The sequence below is a fragment of the Tupaia chinensis genome, unplaced genomic scaffold, assembly GCF_000334495.1.
Source record: "Tupaia chinensis unplaced genomic scaffold, TupChi_1.0 Scaffold149672_1, whole genome shotgun sequence".
Taxonomy (NCBI): domain Eukaryota; kingdom Metazoa; phylum Chordata; class Mammalia; order Scandentia; family Tupaiidae; genus Tupaia; species Tupaia belangeri.
The window spans coordinates 179748-196917 of NW_006209517.1; the positions used below are offsets into that span (position 1 = coordinate 179748).

Sequence of the window (17170 nt, forward strand, 5' to 3'; positions counted from 1 at the left end):
TTGTGTGTTTGTGTGAGTGTGTGTGTGTGCTCAGATGTGTGTATGAGATGTGAGTGTGTTATGTGAGTGTGTGAGTGTGTGTGTGCACAGATGTGTGTATGAGATGTGAGTGTGTTATGTGAGTGTGTGAGTGTGTGTGTGCACAGATGTGTGTATGAGATGTGAGTGTGTTATGTGAGTGTGTGAGTGTGTGTGTGCACAGATGTGTGTATGAGATGTGAGTGTGTTATGTGAGTGTGTGAGTGTGTGTGTGCACAGATGTGTGTATGAGATGTGAGTGTGTTATGTGAGTGTGTGAGTGTGTGTGTGCACAGATGTGTGTATGAGATGTGAGTGTGTTATGTGAGTGTGTGAGTGTGTGTGTGCACAGATGTGTGTATGAGATGTGAGTGTGTTATGTGAGTGTGTGAGTGTGTGTGTGCACAGATGTGTGTATGAGATGTGAGTGTGTTATGTGAGTGTGTGAGTGTGTGTGTGCACAGATGTGTGTATGAGATGTGAGTGTGTTATGTGAGTGTGTGAGTGTGTGTGTGTGCACAGATGTGTGTATGAGGTGGAGGGCTGCAGAGCAGGATAGAGTGGGGTGACTGAGAAGGCTGCAGAGCAGGATAGAGTGGGGTGACTGACTATATAATCTGCACTCACGTTCCAAATATTAGGTAATTTTCTTTTCCTGTAACACAAAAAATGGTAGTCAGAATTGACAATAAATGAATATTTTCAACTAAATGGCCTTGTTACCAAAAGTCATGGGGAAAAGGCAACAAAAGCCTTCAAAATGCACACTCCTCAGTGCTGTTAAAGCATCCTGGGGCTGAGGATCTGTCCTCCAACTGCCATAGGAATGTGACCACTGCTTTCAAGAGACGGGTGTCACGGATCTTCCACAGATGAAGCTGAAAAGTTTCCTGTAACTCACGGACACAGACACATTCCTCCTGCCTTCCCAACACTCAGCCCAGGGGCTGGTTCCTTCCCCATTCTAAGATATTCTGAAATTTATTTTTGTGTAATTCACATTGTTGAATAAAAAATATATTGCTCTGCACCCAGACCAAAAAACTCTCTCCTAAGAATTTACAAGCCACCTAAGGAGTTTTAAGACTTTATAGAGTGGTCATAAGCCAGAATTTCCTAACACAGCTAAAATGAGAACTACAAAAGAAAGAGAGAGAGAAACTGTAGTTATTTTTTGAGCTTCTTCACGGTTTTGTGAAGAGCAGAGGATCTCACCTACTGGCAAATCACCTTCAGAAATAATCTGAGTCAAATCTATAAATTTGTAAATTGGAAGGAATGATGACAGATCCACACTCTAGAAACTGCACTCCCTGACCTGTACTACGAGGCATACTCTACCTTCTTAATAGAAGTTTCCTGTGCAGTTTCATCATCCCTCATCAGGAACCACCAGTGGAAACCAAAGGCCCACGGTGTGTGATGTACTCTTTCCTTGAAGTGACAGGCTTCCACATGACAGGGCACTGTGAACATACGAGAGTCCAAGTTGCACTGCAAGTGGGCCAGAGAGCAGAGAGGAAGGAGTCTGCCTTCCCAGCGGGTGCGTGTCCGTGCGTGTGTGCACAGACACTGGCTCACGCATATCCAAGCGGCCCACATGAAGGCAGTCCTCGGAAAGGAAAGCTGCTAGGCCATGCACTAGTGGGCCTGCTGCAGAGGCTGCTTGCACACAATACACTGGCCTCTCAGTTTCCAAAGGCAGAAGCCAGAGACCTGAGGACGTGTCGAGGCCTAGCGCCTCCTGGATGCTCTCAGAGGGACATTGCACACTTGCTTGGGCAGTGAAAAACATGTCATGTGACAGGAGCCAATCAACCCACATCCCAAACATGTCTTGTCGAGGGCCATCCCAGCCTCTCCCACATACAAGGCCCCTTCACCCAAAAGGCTTCTTCCTTGCAGTTGGGACGTGACAAATCTGTGTTGACCCGCACGGTGCCTGGAGCGCTCTCTTCCTCCAGTAGCAGTTCCAAGACTGCTCATACTGGGCGTTCTCGTGGATGACTCCTAGTTTCTTAAAGGGCATGTATTTCTGCAAGAATCATGCCATTTGCATTGCACATGCCAGAAGAGAACTTTAGTTAAGGGATGGTGATCTAAATTGCATTAGATTTCGCTTTGGCAAGGATACCAGATGGGCGCCTTCATGATGAAGTGGGTTTCCTCCTGCCTTCCTTCTATGTAGGACTCCAGCAGGTGTTTCCTCTAAGGCATGTCTGTTTTCCATAACAGCAGAGTGAAGAAAGATGTTGTCTGTGACAGCTTGTGTACATAGATCACGCTTTTATTATGATGGAAATGTGCACAGTGATTGATTTGCTATTCTGAGTTGAGTCAAAATGTGCTCGGGAGAAGATCATCTTCCATTTTCCCAAAGAGCATTTAATTACCAGACCAAGGACCCGTCACTCATCATGGCAGGGGGGGTGGGGGGAAGAGAATGACAGAAGAGGGGGGAGCTGAAGAAAGTGACCAGAAGGGAGGGAGCAGTATAAGGGATAGGGCAGGAAGCCACCTCCCCGAAGGTAAGAGCAGTGTCCACATGGCTTCACCATCACATGGTGCAGACATATGTTTCAAGAAATCTGAAGGACAGTGTCTAGGTAGCTACTCCTGGTGAGAAAGTGGGTTCGACAGATAAGTAACAAAGCCAGTTCTCCATATCCTGATAAAAAGCACAACCAGACTCAGGCCTCAGGTATGTGTGTTCCCTTGTGAGGCCCTTTAACGAGCTTAGAATGAAGCCATCACCACATTCCTGTCTGGTACCATTAAGACAGTCCGAGGGGCTCTTAGAATTCAGGGTTGGGGCTCATGACTTACAGATAGTTAAACCACCAAAAGGCATGCTAATTTGAAAGAACCTGGTAAATCTTTGTGGTTGAGCTGACCTTGAGGCTAATAGCACAGCATCTCCTAGCTGGGTAAAAGACCAGAATCCTCTAAACCCATGAAATGTATAGGGAAAATCTTAAGTTCTGAGGGAGATAAAGGATTGCAGTTAGGACTTGAGCAATCTCATTAAAATTTTTCCTGCCTGCTTTTCCAAACCTTCTCTGGTGCTTTATCCACTCCTTCCCAACCCCCCCCCCCCCCCCCCCCTCATCCTTTCCCTTCTCTGTCAGCGGTTTCCCCTCCCTCTCAGAGGCCCAGAGGCCTGAGGCCGGGAGAAAGCCCGCATTCACCATGCTCCCAACCCCCTTCCTCAAAGCTGGCACTGTGCCTAGGAGCCTCATTGGAAGGCACCTCCCCACTCCCTGTCTCCCCCCCCCCCCCCCCCCCCCCCCCCATCCAGGCTTCTCTGCCTAGATCCTCCCCCACACACACTTTAGGTCTGACACTTCAATCTCACTCTGAGTAAGTTCTTTTGTCTGACAAATTATGACTTAAGATAGCAATTCAGATGCCAGCCTAGTTGAAGAGAATAAAATTGCTTGTCAGTATGTCACGGGCTGAGTCTTTGGTCCAGGTGTTGAATAAAAAGTTCCATTATTTCACAGGCTGCCTAGATCCTCCCCCACACACACTTTAGGTCTGACACTTCAATCTCACTCTGAGTAAGTTCTTTTGTCTGACAAATTATGACTTAAGATAGCAATTCAGATGCCAGCCTAGTTGAAGAGAATAAAATTGCTTGTCAGTATGTCACGGGCTGAGTCTTTGGTCCAGGTGTTGAATAAAAAGTTCCATTATTTCACAGGAAAAACCCTAACCCAACAGCACAGAGAGCAATAGGTTGTATTTCCCCAAAGACATACGGTTAAAAATCTCATGAAAGTGCACTGTCATGAAATCCTGTTTATCAAGGCTGAAACTGTAGCATGATGTAGTATGGTATATCCCAATATGCATTCCAGTGCACATTAATAGCTTTTCTTAAGTAAATATGTTAATAAGCATACAAGTAAGTAGTAAGCCTTTTTATGTTCAGAAAAGTTTGTGAAACACTGACTTACGTGATTTTTAAGGATTTACTTACTTATTGTCAGACTTTTCAGAACATTTCATGTGCCAAAGTGCAGTGTGACTCTCAGAGGGACCATCTTCTCAAACTCTGACTTCAGAAAACATTTTACTCAGGACTTCTCCAGTTACAAATAAACCTTGGAAAAGGTAGTTATGTTCAAATCAAACTGGTTTGTGCTTTGAGAACAACCATGACATCTCAGTGGCTTAGTACCTTGAAGATCCATTTCTTGTTCTAGTTCAATGTGCAACACAGCTCAAGCAGACTGGGGCACTCTGCTCCACACAGCCACTCAGGGACTGAGGTTGGTCATCTCCAGCAAGTTAGGAGGAAGAGTCTAGGGAATTTTACTACCTGAGCCATCACTTCTCATTTCCACTGGACAGAACTATCCCTGCAGTCCCTTCTAAATGTCCATATGCTCAGGAAGAAAAGGAGAATGGATATTGTGAGCACCAGCAGTCACAACCTTAGCATTATATGCAAATGCTAGCCTTTCATTTGTTAGCTCTTTGATTCGTATTCATAAAATAAGGGAAGGGAAGTCATTAAAGTCTCAGGCAGAGATGAACATGGTTGTCAAGAATTTCAATTGCTTCTCAAGTTCCCTAGATCCCTTAACGGTAGCAAGAGCATGTCACTGGTTTTGGCCACAGAGAAGAGAGCAGTCAGGATGTGTGCCACCATGGGCCAGGGCAGATAAAAGCCTGGCTTGATTTTCCAGTTCCTTTCTCTCCCCCCTACCTGTTGACTAAGGAAGACACACAGTCTAGGTGTAGTGGCTGTGATATGTCAGCCCAAGGGTCTGAGTGACTGTGTAGGCAGAGGTACCTTTTCGCCTGGGCAAAATATAGTGTATCAAGAAATAACCTGTGTAATGTTCAACCCCTGGGATTTTTAGGTTCTTTCTGCAGCAGAAAACTATATTCTCTTGCCTTACATAGGTCCTTTCTAAGCCTAAACTTTCTATGGTTCTAGAAGAGTTTCTTCTGTTTTTTAATAAGCAAATGTGCATTCCTTAGGATGTGAGTGAGAATTTTTAAAAGATCATCTAACCCTTCAAGTGGTTGTACATACAGCTGGTCTCTGACTTACATTGTTTTAACTTAATTTAATATTGTTCAATTTTTTGATGATACTATCTGCCATTGTTTTGTTTTTTTCTCAAGCTGACAGTGACTTTGGCTTAAAATAATAAAGATTATATTCTGTTTTTCCCTTTTAGTACAATACTTACTAATTACATACAGTATAAAACACAATACAGACTTTGAGTTAGATGGCTTTGCCCAAAGATCAGCCGATGTAAGTGTTCTGACCACTTGGCTAAACTATTAGATCTCGTAGGTTAGGTGTGTTGAATTTGTTTTTGACGTACAGTATTTCCAACTTTGGATGGGTTTATTGGGTTGTGGACCCATCATCATAAGTCCAGGAGCATTTGTATTATAAGGCAAGCATTGTGCCTAAGTGCAGAGAGGGGTTATCACATGGAAGTCTTTGCCAATACCTAGACTAATATCAAGGCAAAGTCTAGATAAAGGCAGACTAGTAATGGAAAACTGCAAAGAGTGTAAAGAATGAAAAATATATTTAATGAATAAGGTTGTTTTCACAGGAACCGATGAAGATATAGTAAGGAGAGGGAAAGACAACAGTTAGGGGAACGATGCCCCAAGATTCGATCTTTTCAATCACTTACATTCAGCAATCAGGTTCCCAGGGCATCACGCATGATATCTGCCAAGCAGTAGTAATAGCAGGCTAGTAGCAAACCTAAGACAGAAATAATGACCTTTGAGACACATGCCTGATCCCAACTCTCAAAATCCAAAATGCTCCAAAAATTAAACCTTTTTTAGTACCAACATGATGCCACAAGTGGAAAATTTCACACTTGACTTTGTGTGATGGGTCAGTGAAAATGCTGCTATACAAAAATAATGTACACATTACTTTCAGGCAATGCATACAAGGACACAGGAGACACAAGTGAATTTCATATTTACACTTCAGTTATACTCCCAGGGTATTTCACTACACGTATGAATATTTCAAAATAGTAAAAAAAAAAAAAAAAAAACCTCAAGATTCAAAACACTTCTGGGCAAAACATTTCAGGTAAGGGAGTCTTAGCTGAATTCTTTCAAAGCATTGAGTCCTCAGTCTACAGTCTAGACCTTCAGTTCTTGGTGCACTTCAGACATGAGGCTTTATTCTGCAGTCTCGCACTCCGGAGGTCGTTCTCTATTTTCCAGTTTGGGTATGAGGCTCTATTGAGTTTATATCATGGCTTTGTTGCAATGAGCCCAGGTGTCCTCAGACTCTCTCCATTCTTCCTACCTAGGGATTTACTGAATGACACAGAGCAAGATTCCCATCTTCTTGATAGCAGCGGCTTGTTTCACTGGTCCAAATCAACCCCTTTGGAAAAAGCAATTCTGGTAAGTGATCTTGCACCAGGCTTCAAACAGAGGAAGGCTTCTCTGTAGAGTAACTAACTGATGTCCTGCTACTAGTCATAAGCACCTATCATTTCTCTTTGTAAACTGTGACTCTGATGGGAAAAGCACATACCTCACCAGCTATCTGAATAATATTCAGGGTAAATAATGCATGTAGCACTTAATGAAGACTATGTGGACACAATACTGGAATTTAGAACAGTCAGAAGTCTTTACCCACTCTGCCCGCCTTTGACAGTTTAGCTGACTCAGTTATTCAGAACAATGTTCTCCTGAAAATTTACTGTTATGCTACCAGATCTAATTAATTTAAATGCACCAGGGAAACCTACTATTTACAAGGACTCTCCAGTCTTTCGTCTGCCTTAGTAAATGTTTAGTAAATAAGTATTTCCTTAATTTCTTGGTTTTAAAAATATGGATTTTATGTAGTGCTTTTCTTAAAGCTGGCTATACTTATATTTATTATTTATTATTGATTTTTTTCTTCTTTGATTTTATTATTATTTTTCTCCTCCTACACTGTTGGTGGAAATGTAAATTAGTACAGCTACTCAAAGATCCATGCTTAGATGTAACACATTAGCCAGGAATCCATCTTCTAAATGATCCCCTCCTTCATCCCAAAGAACCTAGATGAATCCTTTTAGGTATCACAGTCCTGTCCTGTGTCTCCTCCCCAGGGAAGGACTCACTCATTTCACTGGAATGCCAGCATTTTCACTGAGAATAGCCTTGTATTCAATCCAGGCTTCAGTACCTACTTTCTGGTTCCCTATCTATTCTCATTTTCCAGGGTTAGAAGCTCAAGTACTCTCACAGTGGTTTACTTTACAAGCAGTGGCTGGTACAGTGAACTAATGAAGGTGATTGTTGAATGTCATGTATATAATTTTGTATCTCTGACCAATTGATATTTACATATATTTTCTTGCTTTATGAAAGTAGTTTAGGTCATCTTTTCTGTCAGATACACACACACACACACACACACATGCAAGCACACACACATGTGCACACACACAGACACACACATGCACACGCACACATGCACACATACGCAGACACACACAGTGTGGCACAATACCAATGTCCTGCAGGAATATGTCCCAGTTTCTGTAAAAGTGTGATCAATCTTTTGATCAGAAGCACAAAACTGTCAGAGCTGTCACATCAACTGGAAGACTATTAGGGTTGCTGAAACTCACCATTTTAGCAATTACGTCTTATTCTGAACTGCACAAAATAAACATCCCTTGAGCAGGAAGTCAAACATGTTTTCAGTGGGAGGCAGATCTTTAGAAAGGAGGGGAAGTTGGTTGTAGATTAAGGCGTCCAAGAGACCAAGGAGCGGAAACAACAGATGTGTGATCAGGATCTTTAGCGAGCACACAGACAGGTTGCCGTGATAGCTGTTTTCCTTATGATACTCAGTGTGGAATATAGCTCAGAGCACCGACAAAGTCTTCTGTCAAGTTTAGAAGGCTTTCTAGTTTTAGAAATGCTAAGGTTTTTGAAATTCATGTCCGTAGAGGAGAAGTGTTTGGATCACAAAATTCAGAGAGGCTTTGAATTTGGTTTCATTTGCCTAAGGGTTCAGTAGACATGGTCAAGTTAAGTTCCTTTGAACAAATAGCACATGCTCCCCTTCCTCTAAGAGCCACCACCTCTATTAATTGAGAGACAGTTTAGTGCTCCAGATTCTTGAAGAGCTTTGACCCTCTAGCCATGCCCATAACTGGACCCCACCATGTGTCTTGTTTCTAATTGCTTAGTTCTACTCAGAAGAGCAATCATTGGACTTTGGGTATGTCACATTAAATACCCTTACAGGCTTCATTCCTCAGGTTAAGGCTAATCAGATTAGTTACCAACAATTATTTACCAGATTTGGTCAAGATTCACATCATTCTATAGGAATATTCTCTGGACAGGTAGCTTTATTTCTCTTCACAGGGAGACCCTCCATTGGGAAGACAGTCTTTCCCAGCATATGTTAATTTGTTGAACTAATTGTTGAAATATCCAGTGTTACTTATTTGTCCTGCTAGATTTTGCCAATTCTTCTTTTGGAGAAGCTTGCCATTTAATCCAGCAAAGGACTGGCCATATGTTTATTTGAAATATTCTGAGTCTTTGTGTCTAAGAAGTAGAATATTCTCATACTGAAATTGAAATACATTTAACTGACCCTCTATCCACTGCAAAGTGCTGTCCTTTGAAAATCTAGGACTTCATTGAAATTCAAATTTTATTAATAACTATAATTGAGTACAACACTACACTTTCAACTTATTATTTAATTTTTCACAGCAAAATTAACCTTCTAGAATAAATCATTTTATTCATTTTTTTTTAGAAAATTTTGCTATAGGGCACATGCACTCGCCAGAGAGACAGAGAGAAATCATCCCCCGAAGGAGGAAGGCCACACACAGTCCCTTCACTTCCAATCTCCTCTTGGGATTTTGGGCGTGCACGCACACATGCCCAGTGTGAATTTCAAGTCACCAGGTCCAGAACTCCAGTTGTAGTTGACTACATGGGAGACCAACATTTTAATCACTATGCCATCTGCTGGTCCCTAAAAATGATTTTAAATGCAAAGGACTTGATGGCCAGAAGGTTACGTAGTTTGTTGAGTCCTATAAATAACAACAGAATTGGAATACAGATGACACCCCTATCTCAAATTTTAGCACTCCTTCTACTATATCCATTCCCTGAACAAAACCAGACTTAAGACTTAACATAAGTTTCCTATGGAAATATCATTATTAAAAGTTCTGTTTATTGTTTTTGTGAATTCCTAGCAAGGTAGGAGGAAACTTATCTACCCACCTATAAAATGCAGATTATTTTATTTCAACTTAGTGATATAGGGAGATTGTTGATGTTACTAACTACATAAGACATATTCAGATGTTTGGAATTTTTATAGCCTTCTGTGTATGACTAACAGAAATAGCAATCACTAAGTGATTTATAAAGACATAGAGGTTGGGGGACCAGCAATTAGCATAATGGCTATGTCACAGAACTCCCACGTAGTCGACCGTAGTTCATGTCCTGGACCCGGTGGCTTAAAACTCACGCCGGGCGTGTGTGCGTGCATGCCCAAGATCCCGAGAGGAGAACGGAGGAGAAGGGATTGCGGAGTGGCCATCCCCCCTGGGGGGTGATTTCTCACTTTCTGTCTCTCTGTCTCTCTCTGTCTGTCTGGTGAGCACACGCACGCCCCCTACCGTGAAAACCTCTCCAAAAAAAGACATAGAGGTTTATTCAGTTCATGATTTGGAGGTTCACGGTCCAGAGACCAACTTCTGGTGAGGGTAGAACATGAAAGAGGGCAGGCTCTCCAGTAGATCAGCTATTCATAAGGTTTTGTCTGCCCTGGTCTCCTTTCCCCTTTTTGACCACCCCAGAACTCAGTCATGGGACTACACTATAATGACCGTATCACGCCCACAGGAGTCCCCTCAGGTACTCCATGAGGGGATTAAATATTCACTAAGTACCTTTCCAACACAACCAGGTCCCAACACATGGATGGGGAACATCCAAGCTGCAGCACATTCTTTTTTCTTCTGTGCACTTTGCAAGAACTTTTTTGACTCAGGAAAGCATATATTGAATCAATTCAGTGTATTAAGTCAAATCATACCAATTTTCAACCATTTTCCACCCACAAGGATGTCATGGCACATGATTTCAAATGATGTACAGAACCCACAGACCACTGCAGCATGTTGCATGACTGGACGCCATGCTCAGGGTTTGCTAAAAAAAATGCATTTAGCAATAAAATTTGCAATGTCTTAGCTTTTCACCAAAACGTAGCAGGGTCAATACAAGGCTAAAAGCAAATAATAAAAATCAGGATATTTTCCGTGTTTAGTATAGTAATTTCACATTTTGAGGAACAATGCTGATCTGAAGTAATTTATACACTTTAATAGAAAACTAAATAAAGGAAAATAAGAGGGAACTCCTCTTATTTATTAAAGAAGACATAAGTGCACCACTTAATATGCATAAATTCCATCTTTTATAAGCAATTTATAAAAGTCTATTAACCTTATCAAAATACTGCTATGGGTGTACCTGGAAGAGTTAGGATGGGGGAGGTCGCCCTCTCTGAGGGACTCTCATTTTGTTTATAAAAATGACCAGACTCTCGCATGCTTATTCTTAGAAACGAACTGACAAACCAAAGTTTCGGAACCACATCGTAGCATGCATATTTGGAGATGCCCACTCAACCCTGATGGGGCTTCGGAATTTTGTAATGCCCCTGAGAGCTAGCAACTATTCCCTGCAGGAACTGAAGGACATTGTGTTCATTGGGTCTCTGGATTACTTGCAGAAAGAATGGCGTTTTCTTCGGAATTTTCCCCGGATATTCATTCTGCCTGTAAGTGTCACCTAAGGACTAGCTACTTAAGTATTCGCATAGTAAATAGTTATGATAACACTAATATGAATTATAATAATACTGATAGTTCTGGCATGAATAGTGATAACAGCTTGCAGGCCAGTGGGTGGTGCAGCAATAACAACTGGATCTTCATGGAAAGGTCTAGGCGCCACTTTGTACCTGCCAGCCACACACCCATGTCTGGATCATAGTTGCCTGAGGCTGGGGTGGATCACAGCATAAAGACCCAGCTGAGGTGCTTGCTTCTATGTCTTTCCTTATGTCTCTCATGGAAGAAATAAATAAATAAAACTTTAATAATACTAATAGCTTTCAGTTATATAGTGCTTACTGAGTGCTGGAAAACGTTCTAAGTATTTTACATATATTAACTCATTTAATCCTCAAAATAACCCTATGGAGTAGTATTAAAGCTGGTGAACTATGAGCATGGAAGAAGAAGTAACTTGGCCAAGATTACGCAGCCGGAAAATGGAAAAACTAGGATCTAAATGCAGATATTGTGGCTCTAGAGTTTATGCTCAAGCTATCATGCTTTAAAGTCTATACAAATAAGAGCTCTGCATTTCGGAGTCCAGTTCTAATTCAATGGCTAAGCATAAGCTAATACTAGTCGGCCTTTGCACTCTTCCTCATCTTTTCTAAAGACATATTACATGGATTTCTCAATGCTACATGGTCTCTGATAGACCTGTAAAAAGGAGGAATTGGGTAGACACTTTTGAGAAATGGATCCTCTGTGCACATGAGGTATTGCGGTTGTAATTACATGCATGGAACTGTCATAGGTCTGTACCCCACTCTATGCCACCGTTTCCCTGGACAGAAAGTCCATTTTGTGCACTATGAAATGCATCAAAGCATTTGAATTTTCAAAAAATGTGGCAACATGTGAGGAATAATTTTTAACCTTCAGCACTTATTTTCTCGAGAACCCAACCGGCCACTCTTGCTTCTGCTCACGGAAAGAAAGAAAATGACCAGAAGTCCCCAAATCCAGTCAATACTGGACTCTAAGCTAGTGGAAGGCAGGCCTAGATCTAGACCTACTTCTCCACCAAAGAAAGAAACAAGTGGCATTTTGCTGCTTAATTCAGAGTACAAGAAGGCACGGCTGTTAGCAAGACTGTGAGGGTGCAAAATATGCAGCTAAGTCCAGGCCTCTCTTTTCTCTGAATTCTTTCCTTTCCTCCACTGTCCTTACTCTGCTTCTCTAATCTCACTTGAGTCGTCTCAAGAGATTTGTGCTCCTTCCTCACTCTCCTTTTCCTCAAACAAATTTATTCTCAGGAAAGGGTCTGTGAACATGATTCACACTAAGATAATAAAGATTAAAAATTTTAAAAAGAGGCTAACCAGGACCCAGCAGGTGGCATAGTGGTTAAGGCACTGGACTCCAACATGGCCAACCACAGTTCGAGTCCCCTACTTAAAAGCTTGAAGATCATACTGGGTTCATGTGCATGCATGTTCATAATTCTAAGAAGAGAATGGAAAAGAAGAGATTGCAGCATAGCCATCCTCCCTGGGGATGGGGGAGGTGAGAGGGATTTCTCACTTTTCTTCTTTCTCTGTCCCTCTCTCTCTCCAGCGAATGCATGCACCCTATGGCAAAAACCTTAAAATATATGTTTTTAAAGGCTAAACAGATAACTAAGTTTTAAAATTAAGCCAGTGGAGGTTGAAGTGGCTTTGGCTCAAAAATCCCACCAGCCACAAAAGCCACTACCATGAGCCCTGATATAAAATCCCTCCATCTGACAATTTCTTGCCCTGTCCGGTTGTTTCCCATTAGGGTTCTGCACTCTACTTGGGAGACCTCCAGGCAGTCAACATAGAAGAGTGTGCCATGTGCGCTGTCTTATCACCCCCATCCAAGCCATCAAGCAGCCCAACTCTGGTGGACACAGAGGCCATCTTGGCCACTCTCAACATCAGGTCACTGTGGATTAGCCCTTCTGCCCAGAGACCTTCAGTTCTAGGTAAGAACAGTTTGTGGAGGCACGAAAAGATGGCATGAAATGGGAGGCGTAAGAGTGAGGGCCACGTCACCTTCTCTGAGAAGTGGCCATTTTTATAGACCAACCCTTGAGAACACCATAATAGAAGTAGCCCACAGCTCAGTCCTCTGGAACTCTAAGTCACAAGAAAAACACTATCTTATAAATAGGATGCATACGACACTTTTCTAATTTTAAGGGAAAAAAATCACAGAATTATAAGAACTATTATTTTTAGTGATACTAATCAAATATCTGGGACCATAGCAACTGGTGTTTTATTATTCAAGGAGACATTATTATTACTAATCAATTCGCATTCAGTCTTACAGATGTTCACATTATAATTCCTAGTTTCATGGCTGAGGTAATGAAATGTAATTCTCTTTTATTCTTCAGGATGCTTTCATTGAATGTTAGGAAATTATCTCTAAGGTCCAACCTTTATACACTAAAAATGTCCTACTTCAGCTTCAGATTAGAAAGCGGTGCTGAGAGAGAAGTAGGAATCTCTTTAGGATGTGGGTCTTCTAGGTCACACAGACACTGACCAAGATAAAGGACGACCGTGGATATTCCACACGTTGCAATCCGTCCGCGATGTGCCTGAGGTTAATTCCCTCTACAAAATTGTGTCTTTCCTCATATATTAGTCTATTTCTTAAATCTGATGACTGGCTACTCAACCTAATATGAAAGTATTATTTATTGAAGAATTTCCCACATCTAAAACATATTTTTCAAGTCAGATAATTACAGTAAACCATGATGGAAACTCCCTGGATCCAGCCACTTCCTTGGGGAGGCCTGATTCCCTGTATTAAGATCAGGGTCTTGATCCTCGGGCTGTATCTACTGACCATGGCACTGGGGGAGGTCAGCCCTCGAAGGCATTGTCAGGCTTTCTGAGCTTGTGCTGAGGTTCGAGGCGTTCATGAATCAAACTGGAAAACCAAGAGAACTCTCTCTAGGCACTGTGTTAAGGTGAGAAAATGTGAGGTTCTTGGGACAAAGGAATAGAGGAGTAAGCTGACCTTTGGGAATTGAATTGAACCCTCTGCTCTTACTAGACACACCCTCACTAAGCACCTGACTCAGCACCCAGCCAGGGCTTCAGGGTGCTTTGCAAAGCAGAATGAAAACAAAACACCTCATTCATATCAATGTACCATGAGAAGAAAGGCAGACTAAGGAAGTCTGAGGCCTGCCTCTGCCAAGCAAACCTTCAGCACAGAAGCACTGATGAGCATGAATCCTCCTCTCCCCAGACCACACACGACCTGTATGCAAGTGTGCAAGTGAACACTTTCTGACGAATCTCCATAACTGGACAGAGAAGAAGTATTCACGTTGAAGGCAGTACCAACACATACAAAGGAAAGCTCACACAGAATAGGCCTGAGATGGACTCAGCTCCTCAAACTCTCTAGTTGGTAGTCTGGGTAAGTAAGCCTTTCTGTTATTATTTTTAATTTTACCACCTACAGGCTAGAAAGATACACACCTAGGATTCTAATTCTGATTTCCTTTTTGTCTAATGAATAATTTTATTCATTCATTCATTTATCAACAAAAATACATGTCATTACATGTCAGATAATCTATTATGGCCTACAGGATTGCCCACAGAGGAGTAATTGGCTAGTTTAACAGAGGAAGTAGAGAAGAAAGAAGAGAAGGATTGGGAAGGGGGTGGAGAAAATGAATGAATGTGAAAGTATTAGAATGATTGTGTTGTACAAGTCAATGATTTTCCCAAAAATAATAAGAAAATGGAGAAGAGTGTGCTATGCGGACCTTTTACCATTGCTTGTGTGGATGGGATCGTGTCTGTGTGTGATGGAGAAATAAAGTCCAGCAGCCTCCCGTGACCACGTACTGAAGGTCATCGCATCGGCTTACCTGGAAGGACTGTGTCAGCCACATCATACTTAAGCACATTTTGAGGAGACATACGAATAGCAAAGGAGCACAACTCGGGAACCTCACCGTACTCAGGCATCACCGGGACCTGGCTGGAGGTGGTCTATAAAAATCGCCAGTTCTCAAAGAAGGCGACGTGGCCCTCTCTCTCATGCTTCCCATTTCATGCCGGCCGTTCTCTTGCACCACACCTTTGCCAGGTGCCTCCACCGCCTGAAAGCATGAAGGACTGTACCGTACGGCAGGAGGAGAACATCTTCCACACTGGCTACCAAGACAGGTACCGTACGGCAGGAGGAGAACATCTTCCACACTGGCTACCAAGACAGGTCAGGGGGACCTGGGGCCCTTACGGACATCGGATGACAGACACCTAGAGATGGTTTGGGTTGTCACAACCAGAGGGCTGCTTGGCCATCCAGGGGTAGAGGTTGGACATGCTGCTAAGTATCAATGTACAGGCAGCCCGCAGCACAAGGTGGTGTCAATGGTAGTGCCACCCAGAAGTCTGCCCTGGCATATGCAGTGTGGCTTCTGTGGGACCAGCAGGTTCATCTGCATCATCACTGCCATGATGAGCTCACGCAGAAAGCCAAGCTCGGAACCCCAGGGCTACTCCATACAGAGGTCCACCAAGGATGCCGGGGTGGGAGAGCATCTTCCACACTGGCTACCAAGACAGGGCCAGCAGTTTCTTTCTCTCCCTCCAGGTCAGGGGGACCTGGGGCCCTTACGGACATCGGATGACAGACACCTAGAGATGGTTTGGGTTGTCACAACCAGAGGGCTGCTTGGCCATCCAGGGGTAGAGGTTGGACATGCTGCTAAGTATCAATGTACAGGCAGCCCGCAGCACAAGGTGGTGTCAATGGTAGTGCCACCCAGAAGTCTGCCCTGGCATATGCAGTGTGGCTTCTGTGGGACCAGCAGGTTCATCTGCATCATCACTGCCATGATGAGCTCACGCAGAAAGCCAAGCTCGGAACCCCAGGGCTACTCCATACAGAGGTCCACCAAGGATGCCGGGGTGGCGACCACTGAGCAGGAACTCTCCAAAGGTCCATGGAGAACCAGGCCTCCCAGACAGCTTGGTATAAAACTTCAGGTTTTTCAGGAATGCTCTAATCACTGCCCTGTCACGTCAGAAGGAGAACAGGTTGGCAAACCTAGGTACTGAACTAAATAATCTGCAGCATAATCTAAACACATAACAGTAATTAAGCCTGACAGCTTAATATGCTCCTGGAATTTAAATGTACAGTAGTAATCTACAATTAAGCAATCTTTTGTAATAGCACCCTGCCAGCCTGGAAGACTTCAGGTATAATACTGTGTACTATTAGGTAGCAAAAATATTGACATTAGTAAAACAAACCCAGGCTATGATCCAATGCATATTCAAATTAACCATAGCATTATGAGGGAAGACGGGAGCTGAGGCAGAAATTCAGTTGCTATCCTTCCGCCAGCACCGGAAGCAGCCCCTGGATGTACCTGAACCCCGTTAGAACACTGGGCTCCAACAGTTGGGATATTCCCAGCTCTTTATTAGCAAGGAGCTGGAGTCAGATAGTGAGATTCAAATGAGGATTTCTCCACAGAGATGCTCCACCTATCCCTCCCCTTGAGGGATACTGCAGTCCACGTTTTACTGAGATACGAAATGCAGTCTATTCTATTTCAGCTTGTCAAACCTTGAATGCTTTTATTGGGCTACAAAGTATGTACCTTGGAAAGGGCGTGAGCTTTGAAGTTGGTGCTGCTCGTCCATTACCTTCAAGCTATATGAGCTCAGGCAAGGTATATAATCCCTAAGCCACAGCTTCCTCACCCACGGAGGTGATCTAACTACATTTAATTCACAGAACCACTGCGACAGGTATCAACTCTTACTTCTCTACAGCATCTACTGTGCACTTCTGTCAGATGCATCTTTTACAAACATTTATCAGATAACCTCAGTCCCCTGCTTTAAACCCTCTAATACAGGAAAACCACAGGGATCTTGCAGGCTATTAAGGAGTTGGAATTTTCTCCTGCTTCATCTTGTTCATACTGGCCTTTTATTCCAATGTACCCCTTATTCCTTCACGTCTGCCTGGGCAGCTCTTTTTTATCCCTTGGAATGCCAATCCAATGTGAAAGAAGCCTTCCAAAACTCCTCTAAAGTCATCTCCCCCACCTCAGTCACTAGCCCCTAAAGTTTGTTTTTGTACTCAGCATTATCTGAAAATATTTTTGTATTTGCAGTATGTGGTGACTGGGGCAAGGACTGTCCAGTTCCTAGTGTGGAGTAGATACCATTTAAGAAGGAAGACGTGGAAAGAAGGAAGAAAGCGAGGGAGGAAGGGAAAGA

The 17170-nt window shown here is 42.9% G+C and overlaps 1 protein-coding gene across 4 annotated transcripts in view; it reads left to right on the forward strand.

Moving 5' to 3' along the window:
* The window catches only part of KCNU1 (potassium calcium-activated channel subfamily U member 1), a 136344-nt gene that overhangs the window by 100072 nt on the left and 19102 nt on the right, over positions 1-17170 (forward strand). For all 4 annotated transcript variants that reach the window (XM_006171499.2, XM_006171500.1, XM_006171501.2 and 1 more), the window contains exons 20-22: positions 6336-6432; positions 10649-10867; positions 12687-12873. In XM_006171499.2, the coding sequence (XP_006171561.1) occupies positions 6336-6432; positions 10649-10867; positions 12687-12873 (503 nt within the window). The remainder of the gene's footprint in view (positions 1-6335; positions 6433-10648; positions 10868-12686; positions 12874-17170) is intronic.